The 24,246-nt window shown below is 38.9% G+C and overlaps 1 protein-coding gene across 1 annotated transcript; it reads right to left on the reverse strand.

The window, feature by feature from the left end:
• Positions 1–2,158: 2,158 nt before the first annotated feature.
• Positions 2,159–23,854, reverse strand: LOC101158682 (lysyl oxidase homolog 1). Its single transcript, XM_023953620.1, has 7 exons — positions 22,112–23,854; positions 18,653–18,761; positions 16,821–16,958; positions 6,537–6,693; positions 6,220–6,315; positions 5,742–5,857; positions 2,159–3,695 (listed from the first exon to the last, which is right to left on the reverse strand). Exons 1-7 carry the CDS (start codon positions 23,160–23,162, stop codon positions 3,689–3,691), a joined length of 1,674 nt encoding a protein of 557 aa, XP_023809388.1. The 5' UTR covers positions 23,163–23,854; the 3' UTR covers positions 2,159–3,688.
• Between the last annotated feature and the right edge of the window lie 392 nt (positions 23,855–24,246).

The raw sequence follows: 24,246 nt of genomic DNA on the forward strand, positions 1-24,246 counted from the left end.
GCCTGCCACTTTCCTTTGCCTCCGACAATTTTTTAAGTGAAGCAGTTTCCAGTTTTCTGTGGATTCTTGAATGCATCTCTTATTAGATTGAGAGCCGCCGGTTTACCTAAGTTTTAGCTGTACATCGCGTCCTGCTCAGATTTTCCTGCTGTGACTCTTCCTCCAGTCACTCCTCGTCACTGCTATCCAGAAGTGTCTATCTGTCCTCCCCTACCTGTGTGCCTGATGCCCCCTAGATTAAGGACAGGTTGTGCTGTGCCTATCAGACTCAAAGACCTCTTAATAAACTCTTTTCTTGTGAACTCTGAGCAGTGTGCTTTCTGGGATCCATTTCTCTCAACCTGACACCTGCCGCTTAGAAAGAGAAGAACCCCTCGTCTCAGATTCATCACAGTTATGAGCTATACAAGTTTGTCTTGACAGCCATCACAGAACAGAAGCACTGACTCATCAGGGAGTGCTGCACTGTCATGAAGCCACTTACAGTGGCCTTGGAAATTCTTTGAGAAGACAACTGTTTCCAAGGCACCCTTCTACTCACAATGTAAGCTTTGATGTCCAAAACCCTGCCTCTATAAAGTGGCTTACAAATATCAGTATCTTATTCATCATAGTGACTAATAACTCATAAAACCTTACTGAGGGAAACTTTAATTGTTTATATTTTAGATGTTTAGAATTCTGCCAAAATTTTACAAAAAAACAGTGTACACAACTTTACTTTAAACTGCAGACAGGCCAAACCTATACGCAATAAGACAACTAAAAGCAATATTTTATTCTTCTCACATTTAGTATTTTGCTATCAAGAATGTGTGGCTTTGATATGCAAATGTTTTGTTGCATGTTCAAAAAAGTAATGTAACATTTAGTTTGGACCATGCTCACAAGAACTGACCAAGAGGTGCAAATTATCAGACATGCTCTGTGTGGGATTTGCAATGTTTATTTTTAGACGATTGAAAGAAGATTTGCAAAGGTTCTGGAAAACAGTGATGCTGTTTATGCCTTTAAGACCTCATCAAAATTAAGCTACATTGTTTACACAGGATATGAAAAGCAAGGAAAGTGTCAGAAGATTTTCTCTAAACTCACAAGCAGGTACCAGAACACCAACATGCCATTCCAGCACAAACTAAGCAAATTATCAATTTATTTTTACCTTTGAGGATATAGCTGACAATTCACTTACTGTAGAAAATCAGATCACAGGTTATCTTAACCTAGAAGCAAAATGACTGGAGTTTATGACTTTGCTTTGATAAAGAACATCACCTACATCACCTCTGTAGAAAGACTGTTCAGCCTGCGAAAGCTTATTTTAATGCTAAGGTGCTGAAATCTCTAGTGGATGTTAGAAATGTATTTTAAAAAGATTAAAAAATAAATAATAAATATATTTCTTGAGCCTAAACTAAAAAATATGTATTTAAATGTGTTCTTATTTGTATTATTTTATTATTAATATTTGTATCTTCTCTTTTTTATATACAGATATATGTAAGGAACTTTTACTGAAAGTCATTGAGCTTCACGCTGGAGATGCTTTGGTGAGGCAGGACTTCCTTTCCCAATGTCTTTTTTGTCAAAAGAAGTCAAAAGCTTCTCCTGCAAAACCAACACTGTCTCCCAGTGACTAAACCTGCACTTTTATTTAGGTGTGAAAAACATGAAAACAACAAATGTTTGTTATGTTTTTCTTTGGCTTAAATATCTTGCTATCAGCTAATGATCAGAATCGGAACCGGGTCCCATGAGGAAGGTGTTTATGAAAGACATTTAATCAATTTCCACACTTTTTCTTTAAGCATTATTTATTATAGTGATGGGATTGCTATTCCATGCCGTCCTGAAATACAGGGAAAAAAGAAAAAAAGAAAGCCTCTTGTTCTAAGAAACAAAAAGCAGATTTGCCAAAAAGAAAAACAAAAAGAAATCTTCAATAACTTCATGTTTTACTTTTTAAAAATGTTTTGACTTATTGCTTTAGTAGCTTTTTCTAAAATTGTGGTGCCAGTTGATAATTTCAAGTTTTCAATGCAATATAAAGACTTTTCTTCATGTTTTCCCAATTTGATCTCTTCTAAAAACACCCTCTCGGATAGCAGTGATGAAGAGTAACTAGAGGAAGAGTTACAGCAAGAAACACCAATCTCAGTTTTGGATTCAGGATGAAAGTTTATGAAATAATATGTATCACTGTGGAAACACATAGCTTTTGCTTTGCTTTTATTTTTGTTAATGCAGTTTATGAAAACAATGATATAAGGTTTTTCTTTTCTTTTTTGCAATTTCACTTTACCTCCAAAATTCTCATATTTGTCTTTTTGCTGACTACCATGCTTAAAAACAAAAACAAAAAAACGTCTTGCTGATGTTCACAAAAAAAGTCCTTCACTGAAAAAAACATGTATTAAAAAAAAGAAATCAGACTCAAGTATCAGTAAACCAAGATAAGAAGAGTTTTTCTTGAGAAAGAAGATCAGCTTGAATTTCAGGGGAAGTATGGCACATAATGGGTGCAGCATAACATCTCTTGGGAGTTTCTGCCTGGCCATTTAATTTCTAAAGCATGTAAGTTCAAGTAATTTCTATTTCTATTTTGACTCAAGCACAAGTGTTGGCAAACAGAACCAGAATACTCAAACATATCAGATCAATTGCAGTAAATAATAACTGGGATATTTACTGGAAACCACAGTTTACCCAACAGTAGAGGTAGGTAGACATTACTTTTTGTTTCTCTGCATTCATATACATCACTGCATTATTATTAATATTATCTGCATTCTTAACATACTGCACTACTTGAATAATTCAGAATAAGAAGCGGCAAAAAAATTACAGTAACATGAAAATTGGTGAAGAGCTTACAGTCAGTTACATCAAGTTAATACCAACCGCTAACGTCATGCATCAGTGGAATATTTGAATAAACATTCTTCAAAGGTATAGATGACCTATGTGCCATCTGACCAGTGTTGGCAGCTGAGCAAGAGATGACAACACACTTTTAAAGTACCGTACTCTTTCCTGCCAGCCGAGCATCTTGTTCCTGTTAAATAAGGAAGGAAAAGCAGGGACTTGATTTGTGGAGGGATTTAGGGGTTAAAACATTAAAACTAAATTTAACTTGCTGTCTTCCTCTTGTAGTTAACAAATCCTCAGCCTGACCCTCTAAAGAGGGGAAGTGAGAAAAAAACGAACAATTGTACTTCTGAGACTCTAGGCTTCTATTTGTGTTTCCACCCCGCACAAGTAAACACAGGACTTTTGCTTTCATTTTTACTATCTGCATCTAAACTCACACTCCTCTGTGAGAGGTTAACACCTCCTTGAGACGCCAGTGGGGTAAACTAGCATGCAATCATATTAAACTCTTAAAACAGCCAAATAAATCTCCAGAAGACTACTTCTATGCAAGGCTGTGACTCATCAGTTCATTTCTGAAATAATGACATCCAGAAATACATTAGGCAACAATTTAGGAGTGTGCTTGTTTACTCTAAACCCCTACATTCTCAGTGGAACTCAATCTGCAAGTGGGCTCAGTGTTCTGAAAGAAACATAAAGGGAAAAGTTGGGGAAACAACTTGATGCAGCAAACCACAAAACAAATGAATACCATTCACATTTCAACAGAATAGAAATCAGGGTCACTCTAATGTGGCAGTCTTCCAGTGCCAAATCAAGACCTGTAAAGAGACAGACAACAGACAGTTTGTTGTTAGGGGGTTTCTACTAAAAAGAGGCTTCAGTTCAATGATCAAAGGGCCAATACCATGCTATTCTTAAGCCTTTTATAGTAAACAATATCCGTGTATATGATAATATATCACCTTTGGCACACTAAAGTACACAATTTTAAACTAAATATTAGTTATTTGCCTGCATTGTTTTCCAACTTGGAATCATAATGTCTTTCGCTCCTTGTGGGTGCCGACCATTTCATGACATCAACTTAGAGCCGGACTCTGCCGGGTGACTGCGTTTCGCCCACGAAAAACAAACAACATCCAAACTGTTGCAAGGATGGATGTGCATGTTGTGCAGACAAAATATAAGTGTTTTGTCCAAACACCACTAGCTCCGTGCGGAAAGTGGGTGTGTCTGTCAGCCTGGGGGCGGTGCTGGCAGCGCAGACTCTTCCTGGAGAACAGCCCCTGTTTTCACTGGTCTACGTCAGCTTGTGAGATGCTCCTGGTTTTTGTGGGTTGGGTGGGGCTGGTGCTTAGAGCGCAGGTTTTCAGAGGAATACTCAGAAATGCGTGAATGAATCAAAATACCGCTTGGGGGGTTCTTATAGTTAGGAATTAACATTATAATACACTTAAAAGGTTAAAAAAAGATTTTGCATGGTATAGGCCCTTTAAACAGCCTCATAAGTATGTTTTTTGTGATAGATACATACATTTCATATATGATGTGTTAATCACCTGTTTTTCACATATGTCTTATGAAATTAGCTTGTTTCATGATAAATGAGAAATATGTTGTTAACAAGGGGGTAATTCTCTGCTTGATAAGGATTTAAAATGTAACTGGAGTGGGTCAGTTCCAGAGTAACTCCATTAGGTGGCTTGTCAAACTGGCCCACCTTTTAGCACATCCCTTCAGGGGTCGCCCCAGCAAATCAGTTTTTTATACCGAATGCTCTTCCTGATACAACCCCGTATTTTATGTGGACTGGGAACCCACAAAAAATGTTTCTCGTGCACCAGTCCTATACGCAGCCAACTGAGCTATCCAGCCGCTTTTTAAAATGGTTAATTTGTCGCAATTTATTTACTTTCATATTTAGTTTATTTTGAAAGTTAACTTCAAAATCTTGCTTTTTTTTGGAAATATATATTTAAAGAAGTTAATTTTTTTTTGTTTACAGATGGCTTTTAAATCTGGTTTAGAGTTGAAACAAGTGACAGATTCGGTCTACAAAATTCACACTATAAGGTTTTCCTCAAAATGACATCGTGAGCTACAAGTTTATCAAATATATATCACATAAAAGGGAACACACTAGCTTCACAAAAAACTATATTGTTGGTCTATTTTTTTTCTGAATAAAGCACAGATTTCTGTTTCTCTCTGTAACACCCTGTTCTCTTCTATTATGTCTCACTGTACAGTTCAGTCCAGTCTTTTCAGAGTTCATCTATGTTATTGCTGCCTGGAAACTCTGAATGTGAGGGGACACAGCAGGGATCCTTTGGCTTCTGATGATGATATACAAGGGGATATACATGTGTCCCTTATGGGGACAATCATTCCCACTGGTATCTACTTTAAGTCTCAAAATGCTGGGGTTTGTTGGGCTACATAATAAGACTGGCTTGAACACTTAAACTTCTCTATAAAAACAATTTTCAACAGAGCATGATTGCAATTCAGAGTGCAGTGATATACTCCCTAATAGCAGTATTAGGAAGTTCAACACCCTTACAATTTCCCTTTGAGGAGAAAATATCAAAGTTCCAGAGGCTGTTAATCTTAATGGGAAAATGAGAACATAATTCATTAAATCGTCAAATTTTTCAGCCAGGAACCCATTAAGTCCACTAAGTGCCCCAAAACACTGTGAGGCTCTTTAGATAATTACATTTAGCCATCACCTTGTCACATGGCGGTTATGTAGCCTTGGGCAGTGGGAAAATGACACTAGTTTTTATTACCCCTACTGAAGTTTTTATTTTTAAAATCAAGTGTAGGTAGAATTTAGGTCCAAATATGTTCATCTTACTTACTGTGCTAACTTGCAGTTGTTAGTTGTCACAAAGCGTCCCGTGTAGTGGATGTTACACCGAACCACATTGTTTGTGTAGTCAGATTCCCGCACCAAGTATTTGGGATTAACAGTGAGCTGAAAACAATAAAAAAAAAGTGCACAACTCAGTATGAATTTAAGTGAATTAAAATAGCTTAGATTGACTGAAATGCCATAATAATAATATATAGTAAAAAACACATTTTAAATACATCAAGATTCTTTTGTGCAGCCATACTGACCTGATACAATATGTATGAAAAGCAGATAACAAGATACCACAGTCACTGAGTGGTATCCTAAAAAATTCTCGGTAACAAGATACCTGAAAACTTTATTGCTTGGATCAATTTGTTATGATGGCCTCATCGCCTTCTACCTCCCACAAAATATGACCTTGTGGTGTTCACAGAACTTCACGCCCAAGGATCGTACTGGCCGTCTGGCTAAGCTCTCACCTTAAGTATGTAGTTTCCAGGTTTGACATCAGTGATATCGATCCACTGGCAGTCAATATCAGCATTGTATGTATCATAGCAGCCTGGACTCAGACCCTAAAGAAACAGTGAAGATCTCTGAGGATAGTCATCTGAGTCAGATGCAATTATAAAAAGAGGAAATATCGAATGTATACAGAGAAAATGAGAGCTACAAATCTATATCTCTTGGACTCAATTGTTACAGTTTTAATAATCTATCATATGCTGAGTGAATCAATAGGTCTTAAAAAAATCATCGTCAGATTGTTCTCTCATGTTTGTCTTTGATGTATTACCTGAGTGTGAGAGGTGCAGGCGTAACGCTTCAAGTGACCAAAGTCACAGGTTGTGTCCTCCAGACAGAAGCTGGCCTTGTGCCCCTCTGCCACTTTACGGCCAGTGTTGACCTCCAGTAAATCATAATGGCTGAACTCATCCATGCTGTGGAAATGCCTGTCAGAACAAGCATAAAAAAGAGATGCAGTTAAATATTATATAGGCCCAAAACCAAGGCTCTGAGGTTGTTTAAAAACAAGTACTTTTTTAGTATCCCATGACAAATCTTTTACGTTTAACTAACACTTCTTGACTTGTTTTTAAAACAGCTGCTTCTTGATCACACAAAACACCTTAAGATTAACACCTTAAGCTTTACATTTACACAACCACAAGAGTTCCACAACAGCAATGGTAAAACAAATGTACATACAATGACAGAATGTATGTGTTTTCATGACATAAGAAATGACAATTTTCCTCAGTAGCATCCTAGAGCAGTGCCCTGTCAAATCTGCTCTAATCTACACAATAAAGCTCTCATTCTTCTCTGATAAAAGGAGAGTGTAACTTGTACAGTAATCCCTAATAGTTCTTATTTTGTTGTCACAATAAAGTAATAACTGAGCAAACCTTAGTATTTCTCCAATGCAACTCGTTAAAAGTCTGTTTTAAACTTAAAACCTTTTCAAATGAAACAGAATGCATTTGAGGGGAATCCAAAACATTTGGAAAAAAAAAAACAAAAACAAAGAAAGAACATTCAAAGAAAGAACATAATAGAAAAAAGCAATTTTTATGTAGTTGTCCTTCCAATAATGTCTTTGCATTATGTGCTTTAGGTGAACACAACTTGTCTCTTTTTGTTTTACTTTTTTTGCTATCCTCAAGACAAAAACAATCTGCTAAATTATATTCGTGAATAAAAACTGCATCTAATGACAGTAGTGCAACAATGTATTAAATGGTAAAAGGTAAATGGCGTATACTTGTATAGTGCTTTTCTACCTTCCTCGAAGCCCCAAAGTGCTCTACATTCACAGTTGCTTTTATCCATTTTCACACTGGTAGTGGCTCCGCTACTGAACAATGGCACCAACCTATAACCACCATAGGCAAGGTGGGGTTCAATGCTTTGCCCCAGGACACCTTGACGGATGGGTGGGCAAGGCGGGTATCAAACCAGGAATCTTCCGAACGGAGGTCAACCGCCCTTCCAAAGGCATTGAGGAATCATGTTTAAAGATTGATTTGAGATATTGTACATGGTGCAACAATGGAAATTGTTTGTTGTAGTTTAGCAACTGGTTCATAGCTATTGTGCTTTATTTTTCTCTTTATGGAAGATCATTTAAAGTGGAGTCGGCGCACAGAGAAGTTAGAGTCCGTATGTCACAGTCTTTCTGCTCAGAGAAAGTCACATTTTACTAGTGGTTCCGACCCGTTAATATAAGGTGTGGAACCTTTTTTTTTCCTCAAGTAGGAAATAAGGTTGCAAATCTTCTGGATGGTTCAGTTGGCTACATGACTGATGCATGGGAAGCCAAGATTTGTTTCCCATGGGGTCCATTGAGCTTCATCCAGTGTGAGTCCTTTGGGCAAGACCCTTCGCGGTACTGTCTAACTATGTAGCCATAAAAGGGGCCTAAGATTGGGTCTCCCTGTGCTGGTCCCCAGCCCAGCTAAAATACAGGGTTGTGTCAGGGAGAGCATAAGATTTAAAAATCACTGCCAAATCATCTGTGCGAATCAGTGAAAACTGATCTACTGCGGCAACTCCTGGAGGGATATGCTAAAAGGTGAACAACTACATGAAATGGGGTTGCAGATTTTGAGGTTTTGTGAAAAATGCTAACCCTAGCCAGTAATGGTTGCATACAAATAAAGCTCCACACAGCTTGCTTGTTAAATTGCTTTTGGTCAGCTCTCCATTTGTCCATCCAGCTTCCAAACTCGCTTTGCCCTGTTCAGGGTCACAGGGTTACTGAAGCCTACTGTCGGGGGTACACCCTGGATATTTAGACAGTCAGTCAAAGGGCTTGATCATCTGTATTTCTTAAAATATTTGTTGTTGTTTTTTTGTCTTCAATTACGGTTCCTAGGCTCATGGTTGTTAGGCTGTGGTCTGTCACGTCAAGCTGTGTTGACGCTTCTCGCTTGGACCTGAAAAGGTATTAAATGTGTCTTAGCTCGGCATTCAATCTGTACTACATCTCTCAGAGATGGGTTTTTGTTAAGCTGCACAACAGTGTGGTAAAAAAAGCAGCTTTAAATGTCATTGAAGTGTCTAAAAATAAATTTTCTGCTCATCTTTTAGCTTTAATTAACTGGATTTGCTAACCTGCAAAGCAGGGATTCATGTGGTTTATGTTGAAGCTGCTGACCTCATCTGCTGACATTTTTGTTAGCGATGATGCACCTTGACTGAACAAGCCAGGAATCATCAGTGGTTAATAGATAGGCCTGCTAATTAATAGCAACAATAAAATATTGCTGAGGCATGGAATTAACTCCCTAATGATGTATGAATATTGTTAATTAGTTTGCACTGATCAGCACGATCAGAGTTGTTTGTGTGTGAGTTTATGTGTGTGTGGTATAAATTTGTTTGTGTGTTTATTGCAGTGTGTGTGCTTGTATTTGTACAGCTGTAGCAGCTTAGGAAAGGCTGGAAACACAAGGCCACTGATCAGGACAGGACAATGAAGCATCGGTGTCTCTTGGTGTGTGACCGTGTCAACAAAGCCGTCCAATAGAGAAGCATCTGCAAAGTTTACTGCTGTATGAACTGGTCTGCTTCCAAACATGAAAGTGACCCCACGATGCTTTTCACGTTTACAAGCCTGCTGTGCCTTTAATTACGGTACATGCTGGCAAGTGCGCATTTGCACAGAGAAAGATGACAATATAATTCCATGTTGATGAAGAAAGGTCTATTTTTGGTTCAATTTTAATTTATTTATGCACAGCAGAGGCAACTATGAGCTAATAGAGCTCATGCACACCACATATCTGTGACTTTTCCCTGATATGCGACTTTGACGTGTGGTGTCTTCATTTCTCCATGGTCTTACTTTTAATGTACTTCTTATGTACTTCTAATGTAATTCTATTCCTATTTAAATAAAGAATTGTTCTTCATTATAAAGGGTAAAAGGGACATCACAAATACATGGATAATGCATTTGGTAAATGTGATTTTAGATTTAAAGGAAGACATCCATTAATGCTGTCAATCAAAAATAAATAAAAAAACACAAAAAATGAAAAAAAAGGGGCACAAATTCAGTTCTTTATAATTATCATAAATATGGAACAGTTTATGTAAATCTTTGCATTAAAGCTTGTCTGATGATTGCCAAAGAACTAACAAAATCACAGGGCGATTTTTCTAAAAGTAAGTCAGTCACCATCAACTTTACTCTGAAATTCTCTTTCTACAAAAAATGGGTTTTGTTCTTGTGGTTAGATTTTATGTCCTGCATAATTCTCTTGTGGCTGAATTCTTAGCCATTCTTATCAATTTTATCTCTGGCTTTGAAATTGCTCAGCAAAGTAAGTATGGGCTTTTGATTAACGGGTAAACGTTACAGCCTCAGTCCCATTACAGCTTCCCTGGACGCTTTAAAACACTTTTGGACTTTTTGTCCTGACTATTTAGCATTTTCTTAAATACAGAGGTTTGGTGATGTTATATCCTGGTAATAAGACTATGAAATGTTGAAAACCCTTCCTCAGGCTGGCTGTGTAGACATGAGTTGAAAAAGGATGCAGATGCAGGTGAAGAAGTTGCTTTTCAAACAGGCATACACATCAAATGTGGTCTAAATAAAGCAGGAAACAAAGGCAGGATCATGCCAAGGTTGAATTTGAAATAAATCAACAGGGGAATCAACCTCAGGTGTGTCAGTGGTTGACACACCTGAGGTTGATTCCCCTCCAGGTATGTCAAACAAAAAAGAAAAGAAAACTAAGATCCATAAAAGCAAAATGCAAAGCTCTGCTAAGAGAAAACCAGAAAAAATATATGAAAAGAGGGAAATGATGGCAAATGGAAAGAACGAAAAAACATTTCTTTTACATTTTCTGTAGCAACAGGAGAATCACTTTTAATAATCGAAGGGATCTACAGTGTGTCATTATTTACCTTTCACATCAGTATAGACATACCTATTCCTTTTTACAGCCTTTAAATAAGGCTGAGGTCTGGACCTCTTTTGATTGATCTGTTTTTTTTCCATGTCTCCCAGCTGCAAAGCAAGGTCATAATTCTTTTAACGGCATACTTAACAGTTGGGGTGATGTGTTTGTGCTCGTACTCTGTTTGGTTTTCCTCAAATGTGACACTGCCTAATTATGCCCAAATATCTCCACTTTTTCAGAGCCCCTGTGGTTTGATGTCACTTTGAGAATCTAAACCATGCTGCATTATCATTTTAAGAGGCAAATGGCTTTCTCTTGGAAATACTGCCGCTTCACTTAACATGCTGCTTTTTAATTAGTTCTGAGTATTTGTTCTTTATTATAATGATTTAACTTTATAATTATTCACACTCGTCTCTCTGAAATTCAACAGAACTTTTTTGGAGATTCAATAATCTACATGCATGTTTAATGATCAATATTAAAGGAAGAAGTGAGAAGAAACGGAAATCACAGAAACTTAATCTCAGTACTCAAATTTTCTTTTTCTGATTGGATTTTGGGTATTTTGCAGTGGCATGTGATAGTCATACCCCTCGAACTTTTCCAAGGTTCCCACAGTATGACCACAAAAATATATTCATTCATTCATTTTCTGTACCGCTTTGTCCCTTTCGGGGTCATGGGGCTGCCGAAGCCTATCCCGGCTACTTGGGCGTAGGCAGGGGACGCCCTGGACAGGTCGCCAGTCTGTCGCAGGGTAGAACATCCACAATCACACACCCATGCACTCTCACACTCACACCTATTGACAATTTAGAGTTGCCAATTAACCTATGAAGCATGTTTTTGGACAGTGGGAGGAAGCTGGAGACCCCGGAGAGAACCCACGCATACACGGGAAGAACATGCAAACTCCACACAGAAAGGTCCCCGATTGATGTATTTTTCATGTCCCTCAGCCGGGACTTGAACCAGGGGCCTTCTTGCTGTGAGGCAAGAGCGCTAACCACTGCGCCACCGTGCAGCACAAAAATATATATTTTCTTAATTGGAATTGTTTGTGAAAGACCAACACAAAGTGTCACACAATTGTAAAGAAAGAAAATTATACACAGTTTCTTTTTTTTACAAATAAGAAACTGAAAAGTGCAGTGTACAAAGGTTTTCAGCCCTCTTTGCTCTGAGTGCATCCAACTGACTTCATATGTTGCCTGATGATTGTTGACTGATCCAGTGTTGACCTAATGACTAAATAGAGGTTACATGTGTAATTTAATCTCAGTACAAATACAGCTGTTCTGTGATGGCCTCTGTGGTTTGTTTCAAGAATATTATGGAGCAAACAGCATTTTAAGTCCAAGGAACAGTGTGGTACAACTGCAAACCCACCGAGGCATGGTTGTCCACCTAAAGTAGCATGTCAAACAAGGAGAGCACTGATCAGAGATGTAGCCAAGAGGCCAATGGGGACTCTGGATGAGCTGCAGAGATCACTGTGGAAATCTGGACATTTGGAAGAGTCGCAGGAAGAAAGCCATTGTTGAAATAAATCCACCAGAAGTCCCATTTGCAGTTTGACGGAAGACATGTGAGGGATCCAACAAATGCGTGGAAGAAGGTCAAATGACACCAAAATTGAACTTTTAGGCCTAAATGAAAATTGCTTCGTGCGGCAGAAACTTAACGCGGCACATCCCTCTGAATACCTCATCCCCACTGTCAAGCATGGTGGAGGTAGCATCATGCTCTGGGGCTGCTTCTCTTCAGCAGGGATAGGGTAGCTGGTCAGAGTTGATGGGAAGAAGGATGGAGTTAAATACAGGGTTATCTAGGAAGGAAACCTGCTGGAGTCTGCAAAACACTTTCACCTTCCAACAGATTAACAACCCTAAACATACAGCCAAGGCTGCAATGGACTGGTTTCAAATGAAATGCTTCCTCCCTCAAACCAAATGTGGCTCAGCTATGTGAAGGGAAGCATTGCCAAGTGTCCAGCAGTCAGAAGTAGGTAAAAGAAGCCATGCTCAGAAGAACCCATTAATTAAGGTTCAAGAAGCAACAATTTAAATCTTATTCTGTGTTTAACAGTTAAAATTGAACTGTGTTAATAAGGATGTTTATATCTGAATTCAGTAGATACAGACTGCAAAAACAGAAAACTTAAATGTATTATTGATTTATTGACTTATTAATTTTAAATGTGTTTATCTATGTGTTGATTGATTAATTGATCCCACGGTAAATTGAGTTTGACACCCCTGTAGTAGAGGCATACCCCAAAATACCTTCAGCTGTAATTGCAGAAAAAGGGGGCTTTACATAGTATTGACATGGGGGGGGGGGGGGGTTGGCGGTAAATACTTTTGCACACTGCACTTTTCAGCTTTTTATTTTTAATAAAAACTTGATCATGTATAATTTTCTTTTTACCTAAAAATTGTATGCCACTTTGTGTTGGTTTTTCATATAAAATTCTAATAAATTTGTGATGTTTGTAGTCATAATGTAAGAAAATGTGGAAACATTCAAGAGGTAAGAATACTTTTGCAAACCACTGTTTAATGCTAAGATTTTACTAATAGAGCCTTTCCAGTAAACATTGAGCTCAACAGAAAATTGTGTTTGATTTTTTAAAAATTGATTCTACATTACATTATATCCTAAAGGTTGGTAATTATTTTCCAGAAAAAGTCTTTGTTTGCTCTCTTTCCTGAAGTGGTGTTGACTTGAAGTGGATGAGGTAAGCACTGGATCTCATTCAGTCAGCCTAACTCAAGACTATAAAAACAGTGCTGCCCCTTCCCTTTCCTTCACATGCCATGCTTCAGCACAACTGCTGCCTTTACTGGAAGAGTCATTAAAGACTGACGAATGACTTGAAGGGGGGAAACTTTCCAGTAATGGAGCAAGTGACCATTTAAACACTCATTTATTTCATAAGAGAAAGGATCTGTTCTCAGGTAAAGAAACCTCTGATGTTATCTCAAGCTGAACACTTTCTTCCTTGTAACTTTGAGGAGACATGCTATACACTTTCAGAGTTGTTATCTGGGCTTCTTTGCAAGGGCTGCACATGTTCGCTTTTAGAGTGACACTTTTTTTATCTTTGTGTTCTGAAGAAAAAAAAGTAGAATTCATTTGAAGGAAGCATTGACATGATTATGTTTTTTTTTTTTTTAAGTGTTTGTGAATGGAAAAGCAGGAGGGGCTCAAGACCACAAGATGCTTGGAAGGGTTTCCTTGTCTCTTTGGGTCTTTTCACTATGTCAACTATAGAGAATGCACTGCTGGAAGAACACACGCAGAATTTACAAGACAAGCTTCTCCCAGCTCAGAGTCATTTTCCCTTCTGCTGCAGCAAACAAGGGTTTAAGGATTTCAGTGATTAAATAAAACAGTCAGGTCGGTGAAAGTTTGTTTTCAGTGGCCTGGTGTTTGACTGTAAGCCACCAAGACAGCAACTGCCAACAAACAGGAACTGTCTACTTTTGACTTAAACATAAGTTATCTTTTAAAGTTGGGATATGAATAAATTTACAAGTTGCAAAACTACCTTTAAAAAAAGATTTGCCGCTTTTAATGACTTTTTTTCTTCATCTACACTTATTTGCAGCAGCAATACGTCCTCATTTGTACTAAGAAGCACACAAAAAAATCGCAATACTTAAGAGAATGATGGTCTTTTCCTTAGTTTTGATGCTCAAGTGTAAACGACAAGAAAATGTGTCAACTTCTCAGACAATGTAGTCATTAAGTTTGCCGATGACACAACTATGGTGGGGCTTATCTCTGGCGGTGATGAGAAGGCATACAGGGATAAGATCCAGAGACTGGCGGGGTGGTGTGCAGACAACAACTTGGTCCTAAACACCTAAAAAACAAGAGAAGTGATCATGGACTTTAGGAGGAAGAAGTCCGATCTGCAGTCCATTGTCATTAATGGGGAGTGTGTGTAGAGAGTTCCAAGCTTCAAGTACCTTGGTGTGCACATTGATAAAGACCTCCAATAGTGCTCAAACACTACAGAGGTAATGAAAAAGACCCAACAGTGTCTTCACTACCTGAGGATCCTCAGGAGGGTCAACCTGAAGAGAGAGCTGCTGGTTGCCTTCTACCGTTGCTCCATTGAGAGTGTACTAACATACTGCATCTCCGTGTGGTTTTCAAGCTGCACCATAGCACACAAGAAGGTTCTACAGAGGGTCACAAACCCTGCCCAAAAGATCATTGGCTACCCTCTTCCCTCACTGAAGGACCTTTACAGCACCCCCTGTCTTGGGAGGGCACGCAACATATATACATACATATATACATATATACATATACATATATACATATATATATATATATATATATATATATATATATATATATATATATATATATATATATATATATATATATATACACATATATATATATATATATATATATATATATATACATACATATATACATACATATATATATATATATACATATATATGTACAGTATATGTTTTTAGATACTTTTTATGTATGCAAAATAATTGTAAGCTGTTTTATTATTATTATGTTGCTTTCTTCTTTCTCCTTGCACCAATGTGGGACAGTTTGCAACTTCGTTGTACTGTTGTGACAAGGATGATGACAATAAAGCTTTCTAATCTAATCTAATCTCAGGGTTTTTATTTATGACAACAATATAAGGCAAAAAAGTTTAAAGTGAGACTATGGGATGGAACTTTATTTTTTTGTTGCTTTAAACAAAACACTGCCAGACTAACCAGCATCTCTGGCACCATGCTTTAGCTGGTAAGTGTTCTAGTGTGACAGATTGAAAGAAAAAAAAATGGATTGATTTGACATTCTGATCACACAGCTGCTGGAATGATGTCTTTGGCGCTATGCCTCCTGGGAACTGCTGTGCAAATGTAGACTGAAGTCAAGCAACAACAACACTGTCAGTCTTCTGACGGCCACTCGACATTCCTTCAACATGAGAACAGCTGCAGTCTGGATCTTGTGTAAAAAGGCAGACTTTTTAGAAGTTGCGTTCAAAGGCCAGGCTATATGAAATATAATGAACGATAATGATGCTGCCAGAATGTGATCATTCTTACCTCTCTGTAAAGACTGCATTTGTACAAATAAAATGCTTTTGTTTCTTTTTTTACCACTGACCTTCAAACTGAAAACCAGTTTACTGGAAAAACATGAAAACCTCGAGCATGTGTACACGAAGTTAGTGAGGGACGCAACACGCTTGCAATTCCCTGAAAATTCACAATATGTTACCTATTAATACTTAAAAGCACACAACCAATCAATACAGTACATACCTTATTTTGTACAATCACTTAATTTTTCTACACACATCATCACAGCATCTATTTTTACCCATAAAAAACATTCAGAACTATTTTCATCAAACTCCATCGTTAAACATATTTGTAATCCTTTCCTGCTGCTTCCTGATATACGTTATGCTAAATAATGTTACAAATAAAACGTTTCTTGCATAGTCCTTTTATCTTATTTTATTTTTCAAAATGTTTGGGTGTTTATTTAATTCAGTTTCTTAGGTTTTGATGTTTTTTTCCTGTGTTCACTCCTGGTTAGTTCTATAAATCTAAAATAATTCTGTTGAGTCTTTTAGGTTCTATTTTACTTTTTCCAACAAGCCACAACATAATCGAATTTGTAATCATCACAGCTGATTTCTATTTGGCAGTTATCTTGTGTTGTCATTTCTTTGTGCTGCTTTAATTTTTCCTTTTATTATTTTAGTATCCCCCCCTAACCACACACACGGTGTGTAGGTTTCAGCTTTACCTCCATCTGCAATATTTGGGCTTCTAAAAAGCAACCTTCACAACACACACTTGCCATTAGGATCTTATGTGATATCTCAATTGTAAAAATAACACTGAACTGTTGTCAGCCTCAAGCAAAATATTTTATATCGTTCTCTTCCATCTGCTTTATTAATATTAAATCTTACTTTTTTTCCATTTTCTGTATATCCTTTTCCATAATCTCTGTCTTTCATATGCCATAGTTTGAAACCACAGTCACAAGTGTCTTTTCATAGCCGTGCTTAGAGTTGAAACTCCAAACACACCAAGCTTGTATTTGATCCATTAATGTCTGCCATGGGTCAAAAGAAAAGGACTTACTGATGACAGCTGTGCCATTCCCAGGTATGACGTGGTCTGTTAGGCATGAAGTCTGCTGTGCCCTTGTTCTTCACCCTCTGTGGAAACCTCAGCAGCACCCTCACGCTTAGGTCGGTGATGTCAGGACTGTATGCAGAGCTGAATGCCAGACACGAGGACACAAATGGAAACATGCTTAGCGTCCTGCTAAAAGAATGCCGGCACATCTGTTTATCGTAAGTACAACAAAAGCAGGAAATCATGGCAAAATATACTCCCGAGCGGCTCAAATGTAGCTGCTAAATAATTCATTAAGGAGAATATAGCCATCACTCCAAACACACTAATTCAACAGGGAGCAGAGACAAAAAGATCTGTGTTGCGCGATCAACATTTTTGTGCGAAGAAGATGGCATAACTTCAAGTTCACCACCACTAAAGATCTAAGCCATTCATCCTGTGATTGTTATTGACTTTGGAGTGTATGGAAAATTACAGCAGCCCATCTGTGGGTGATTGCAGCCAACTCAGGCAAGACATAAAAAGGGCTTTAAGGCATGGGTGTGCTTGGTGATGGGAAGAAGGCAAGCAGAGCAGCCACAAACTTCCATCATTTTGCTGGTGTTCTGTGCAGATGCAGTCAAAAAGACCCTGGACTGTCGGGGATGCTTCTCACTAAGACAGAAAAAAAACTCAGCAAAGCCTGAGTGCGACTGAGATTAAATTGACTCAACTTTGCTACTTTGCAACCATTCAAGTATTATTTTCTTCCCACTAAAATGGCTCAGTAAAGATAAGAAATGACATAAAGGACAAACTAATGAGAGGGTGATTTAAAAAAAGAGTTTTAAGGAGAAAAGTTAACCCTTTAAAAAAAGAAAATCTGTTTGCACTAAAATATTTTGGATCTCAAAAAGTTCAGAAAAGAAACTTTTGGACGTTTGTGAAACCTTTTCAAACTTCAGGCAAAAAAAATATATTTTTGGAGGACAAAAGGAGCAACTAGACATGTGATACCACAGATGACTCAATACTCTCAACACTATTTCACTTTTAATCCTCTGTTTTATGTTCTGTGCTGCTAAACTCCAGTTTTTAGTGAGCTATGGAAGAAGTGAATTGCATGTTAGGTTTCGACATCCAACATGTCTCCTTGTAAACTTTAGTACACATTTTCTCAGATCATCTTTTGATCCATTTTAAAGCATTTCCGATGGTCTTTTAGTCATGAATATACTGTTTTCAGGCAAAAATAAAAATAAAAAAACTTCTTGTTTTCTAGGATATATATCTGCTTCGTGGCAGGAGTTCATTAGAATTTTGCCTCTGAGTTGTGGGCAAAATGGTTACCATGGGAAAATGAGTGCATCATCCCTTTGTTTACACTCTCTCCTGCCAGCTCACAGCCCCTCACAACCCCAACATAACATGATCGGTGGGGAGCAATTTCTAAAGCCATCCAGCTGTACAGTTTTGAGCCAAATGTCAGCTCAGATGTAGAAAATGAAGATGTACATCAAACTAGTTGTCTCAAAGTGGATGCATCAGAATGGAGCAGACCGTGGCCTGTCGTTGTAGGATCTAAAGTTTTCAGCGGATGCCTTCAATGGTTGCCATGTCAATTCCTCTATTTTTATAAGTCAAAAGGTTTTGATGTATAACCAGAACAAAGGTTACAGTAATAACAGTTATGCAAGGTTCTCTCAAAGGAAGTCATTTGTAAGATTATTGACTAACATTAAGCAAAATACATTTAAAAATATTAAGTATTTTGAAACATCATATCGTCAGGAACAAAAACAGAGGAAACAATGTGATATAATTTTAAAAAAGCTGTCTAGAGATGGGTTTACCTTGACAAGCATTTTTCTTCAGCAGCACAGCGCAGAGCATACATGAAGGATGTCTGGATGTATGTGGAAGCTTGAACATAGTTAGGATCAGGAACCAGATCAGGCAAACCTAAAATGAAGGAAATACTGTTTAACATTCTTATGCACCAGTCCAGTGTTAGATTACATTTTCTTTGTTAGCTTTTCCTTTTCCAGAGTGAAATCTCGAAACTTCTTAAACTTTGATCCCTCTAATTTAAACTCATATATTTTCCAAGCAAATAAGATAGGTTTCACCTCCAAAACGTTTCATTTTCCCCAAAACGACTTTGTGGAATGTTCTAAATGTTCAAGGTGAAAAGGAAACCTTTCTGACATTTTCATAAGAATATGCAAAATTCAAGACTGAAAAAGAAAACATTATGAGACGACTACCCAAATAGTCTTGATGAGGATCATTGCTGCCAAAGTGGCCTCATCTAAACTGTATGTGACATGAAAGATTGCAGAAATTTTTTTTTTTATTCCTTATGACCTTCAAATCATCACCCAAGAGAAGTTGAAATCACACAAAAGCTAGACTGTGCTCACTAACATGTTTTTCATTATCTCAAATTTTCTTGAAAATACATTGCTGCTGATGGACGATGATGAAGGAACTGGTGAGTGAAAAGGCCTACAAGTCAAGAATGGGTCACAGTGGAAATTCCTGTTTCTTATTGTGTCATCCAGATTATTCTCAATTTAAATGAAATCTGTGGTCGGTCCAGATATGTGTGAAAGGGAAGGAAAAAGTGTAAGGGTCTTGTGCAGAAAGTCTTTGAAATAAAATATTTTCGGTTTCTTTCAATTCAGCCTCTGTTTATAATGCTTTAAGTTCTTGAAAGGAAGTGACAAACTTGAGGTTTGCCAAGAAAGAGGAGGCCTTGTCAGATGAAAGTTTGTACAAAACATTCCCAGAAAAAAAGCATGTCAGCTAACCTCTGAGGCCCAGTTAAATCAGAACTTTTTTCCACCATGTGACCGGTGCAATAACTTGAGCTCTCCCTTTAAAACTTGACAGGCCAATTTAGAGCCATAAAATAAAATTCCACCCTTATATTTACCCAACATTTAACACCTAGATGACTCTTCCCTCCCCACCTACAAGTTTAAATAGAGGTCCTATCTTTGTGGACAGAGTGTCAACATCCAATCTGACATCTGAATCTGAGACAGACACAGACCAGGAGAAAGCTTCTTTGAGTAGACAATGCAAACACTGTAAACCACTGTGAAACACTGATGTTTCCCAGCAGCACTTTCAATCCAATTTTTCCTCTAACCCCTCAGAAGGCTTTGTTCTCTTTGCTCTAATCTGTTAAAATGTGAAAGTGGGTCTCTTTCAGAGGGATAAAGTGTATTGAGAAGCCAAAGCTGATCGGCTCTCAGCAGCATGTGACAAAGCCACACATTACACTCTAAGTGGGGCATGGAGAAAAGAAACCCAGACTTGCCAGGCTTTTTGGGCCATCTTGTATGGCATAACGAGAGACACAGGGGATACAGTGAGCTGAACACAAATTCAAATACTTGAAATTGAGTGAGATCAGCTTAAAGCTCTATCTGGTGATCAAGTAACTTCCTAATTCCAGATTTCAAGCTTCCCTTGTTGATTTTCTTCCACCATTTTTTTTTTTATAAATGCTCTCAGAAATGCTACCTTTTGATAATGAAATCATTTGTTTCTATTCCTTTTTAAAGCCCTACTCTAATTGTCTTTTAAACTATCCTGTGTTGCTTTCTAGGACATAGTTTCAGCAGAGATGATTAGAAATTCTCCTCTGAGTTGTTAGCACGACTTTTAGTGAGGACTAAGCCTGAGCTCATTTTCCATCATCCCTTAGTATACCCTCTCACCCGCTAGCTAACAGCCCAAGACGTACAGGGATCTAGTCGTCTACAAGTGGATGAATCATAATGGAGTGGAGCAGGAAGCTTTTGGCCCACTGTTAGCTGCTATGTCACAACTACAAGTTTTTTCAAACTTACTTACTTCATGATATCAGTTTTGCAAATCAACCTCGGTGTTATTACAATGCTGTCTGTTTTGTCCCAGAAAATACCCCACCCCCCCAAACACACACACAGTACACTATGACAAAAATGTAAAAAGAAATAACGTGCTGCCAAAACCACCACTTACTGCTTTGTGGACAACAGTTTAAAGGTTTTCAATCTGTCACAAGAGACACTGTGCAGGATAGCAGCTTGACACAAGAAGAGTTAATTATAACAAGAAACATTTGATAAACGTACACTAAATCTGTCCTTATCCTTCAACTCTGGCTGGCTAAAAATGAATATTTAATTATATTTTTTAACAGTCCCTTATGGCAGAATCTAAACAGCTGTGGTTATTGAGTGGCATCAACCCATATTGACCTTTTGTGCTGAATGGTAGAAATGTCTCCCGGCTCTAATGCTACTGAACCATATTTGGAAAGCACACAGAACAGCAGAGAAAAGAAAGCAACATGTTTTCTGAAAAAATAATAAACCTGCAGAAAAATGTTTGATAGACTGGTTGTAGGTCCCAGTCTTTCCCCAGCTCAGCACAGACATCCTCTGGCACTCTGAGCTTCAACATGTTTGCAGTGAGTCTTCAAATCACTCATCTTCTTTCTGTCTTATCTTTAAACTTTTTTGTTGGGTAATAATAAACTAAACAGTGGTGGCTGGTTTCCACTAGATTGGAAGGAAAAACTGTCTGCTTAGTCAAATAAACATTTTAAGAAAGTGCACTGCATACTTTTACTCTCCACACCCCCTTAGTGCTCCGCCTAAATATTTATTTAATTTCCTGCAGCCGAAGCAATGGACCCCATGTGTTACAGGGACTTTCCACTGTCTCCTTTCCCCCTCAGGGTGTGGCTAAGTACTGTATCTACATCCTTTGCCCCCACACTCTGCTCTTCCTCCCTGGAGTGTGCTGCCAACACCCCATGACCCCCCCCCCCCACCCCCCATGAGGTCACCACCACCATTGCCAAACTCTAAATACCTCATGAACCAGTCTGTTTTTTGTAGCACTAACTGGCTCCCCCCACAAAAACAAAGTGGTTCTTGTATCTGGACACTGGCAGAGTTTGCACAGCACCTGGATCCAATAACGGTAGTTTTTTTTTTTTTTTTTTGGGGGGGGGGACTGCTTGCAATCGAAGATTTGAAACAAAAGCTTCAGGTTCAGTACATCACAATCTTTCCAGTGACTGAAAGTTTTTTTGGACATTACATATATTTTGAGGGGGGGGGGGGGTGAAGGCTGTATGTAGCAACTCAGATCAGCATTCATCCTGTTTAGCTTTATTTTTTTGCAATGTAACGCATACTTTTAATCTTATAGTAAATATTTTATGTCATAAATAAAAAAGAAAAATTCAAACATTTAAAGTACCAAGAGGAATAAACATTGAATAAACAGGAAAATGCATACTGCACCTCTTTGTGCCCGCCGTAACACACTCGCACCGTTTGTGTTGGAGCTCTCAGGGGCAGAGTTTGGAGAATTTCTGCTTTGAGACCCTGACTGCATAAAGGGAGGTCGGGGTCTTCCGAATGGAGGGAACTGCTCATATTGAGGACTTCGGATTTGTGGCTGACTGGCAGATCCTGGTCGGTCCATTACAAGGCTCGCATCTGGGACAGGGACAGCAGGAACTGTTTCCTCATTGTAGATGCTGTGAGTGTATCGGTGGTCAAGACCATCTCTGAACGGGGGCTGTGCAGCCTGTGCGGGAGCCACTGGATTGGGTCCGTATGCGTAAGACTGATAGTAGTAGTAGCTGTTGTCAGGAAAGTCGGACGCAGAGCCTGGGACCACAGGGCCCAAGCTGCCTCCATATCCACCTCCGTTGTAGCCTGCCCCATAACCTCCACCACCATAAGCACCGCTGATGGGCTGAAAGGGGGGCTCAAAACTTCTGACTGGTACATCTGCAAAATTAGGGTCAAAAGTTTGAAAGGGAGGCTGCTGTGGAAGGGGAAGCTGTGAATATGACGGTACGTTATATGAAGATGAAGAAAAGGATGACGATGATGATGAGGAGCCTGTAGATGGACGGAGGCGACTGCTAGAGGATCCCTGAAACCGGCTGCTACTTGAGCGTCCTGTGGTTTGCCTCCAGTTGTCAGGTACATGTCCAAAGCCAAATGGATGCCTAGTCTGCCCCCGGACAGTTTCGGAGGATCCACTGGACGGAGCTTGTCTGCGAACAAAGCCTCCCTGAGGTCTGCGTGAAGAGCGTGGACGGGATTCTGCTAAAACCACACTGGGGCCTCTATCTTGAGCGCCTGTCCCTGCAGGGACATATTCAGCTCCACTGTTCAGCAGGCTGTACACCTGCCCATTGTTCTCCCACTGTATCACCTGTCTCCAAGGGTTGGAAGAACTGTCCTGCTCCTGACTCTGCTCCTGAGTTTGAGCGGCAACCTGAGCCTCCCCAGATCCCAGCAGGAAGAATATCAAGCATAGCACTTCGACAAATGACATACTGGTTCCAAAGATGCAGTAGATCACTCCAAAGACGGGGAGAGGAAGGGAAAAATTTCCAGTCAACCAGCACCTCGCTTAAAACACCTGTAGTTCACTCAATAAAACATGTGTATCCTTTTCCCGTGGGTACAGCTTTGGCTTGTGCGTGGAGACAGATGCAGAGTTGAAAAGTAAGAGTGCAGTTGAGTGCATCTGTGGCTCTTCACTGCCTGCAGTACAGAAGCTTGAATGTGCATTCAGGAGCAATCACACCCAAGTGACTGGAAATAAGCTTCAGAAGACCCGCTGGTGCTTTAGCCTTCTGCCAGTGTCATAAGAATATATCCTTGTGGGTCTGTTTCGTCCTCTGTCAGTAGCCTGAGCATTGCTTTCCGCCTTCTGAAAAGAAGTTCCTGTGCACTGCACAACTGCAAGCTTCTATTTGCCTGATTGCTTACAATGGGCTGTGAAAAAATGTCAAACTTTTTTTCCTCCTTTTTGTAAGGAGAGGTCCCACATGGCCCTAGTGCTAGTGATGTTTCCTGGCCTGAAGCAGCCAAGACTGCATGACTCTTCCAGAGTCAACATTACCATCTGTAAAAGGCATTTGAGCATACCGTACAACTCACCTCACTCTCTCTGATTTTTCTTAGCTCGTGCAACATTGAGAGAAAATGATCTTGATCTCTTCACAGATGCTTCAAAGAGCCAGAGTGCTGTTGCACTGACTGTAAAACCTGAAACCAGAACAACCGTGTGCAGACGGTTAATCTTTTTACTGTTGAACATTCATTCCTGTCAAAAGGAACCATATGTGTTCAGCACAGTACAAAAAAAAATGGATTTCGTAACTCGTTCAGCAAGAGAATGCATTTTATGAAACTAGTATCAAACATATGCAGTTAACTTTGATGCATGTTGGAAAATGTGTTTGTTACCCTAACAAACATCAAATCAGAGATCAAAACCCTCCTTTCACAAACACACATTTTCGCACAAATACAACTCCTTTCTCCACCCCTCATTCCCTTCGCATCTTGTAATACAGTGAATCAACAAAAAACAAGCACGCAGAGCTCCCAGGCCGACCAGGGATGTGTGT

The sequence above is a fragment of the Oryzias latipes genome, chromosome 3 (assembly GCF_002234675.1).
Source record: "Oryzias latipes chromosome 3, ASM223467v1".
Lineage (NCBI taxonomy): Eukaryota > Metazoa > Chordata > Actinopteri > Beloniformes > Adrianichthyidae > Oryzias > Oryzias latipes.

Excerpts from the sequence above, each read along its gene's own strand:
- LOC101158682 (XM_023953620.1), bottom strand. The coding sequence starts at position 23,162 with ATGTCATTTGTCGAAGTGCTATGCTTGATATTCTTCCTGCTGGGATCT. Across the intron at positions 18,762-22,111 it reads GTTACGGCGGGCACAAAGAG|GTTTGCCTGATCTGGTTCCT; the intron begins GTGCAGTATGCA and ends CCTTCATTTTAG. Across the intron at positions 6,316-6,536 it reads CCTGCACCTCTCACACTCAG|GGTCTGAGTCCAGGCTGCTA; the intron begins GTAATACATCAA and ends CTGTTTCTTTAG.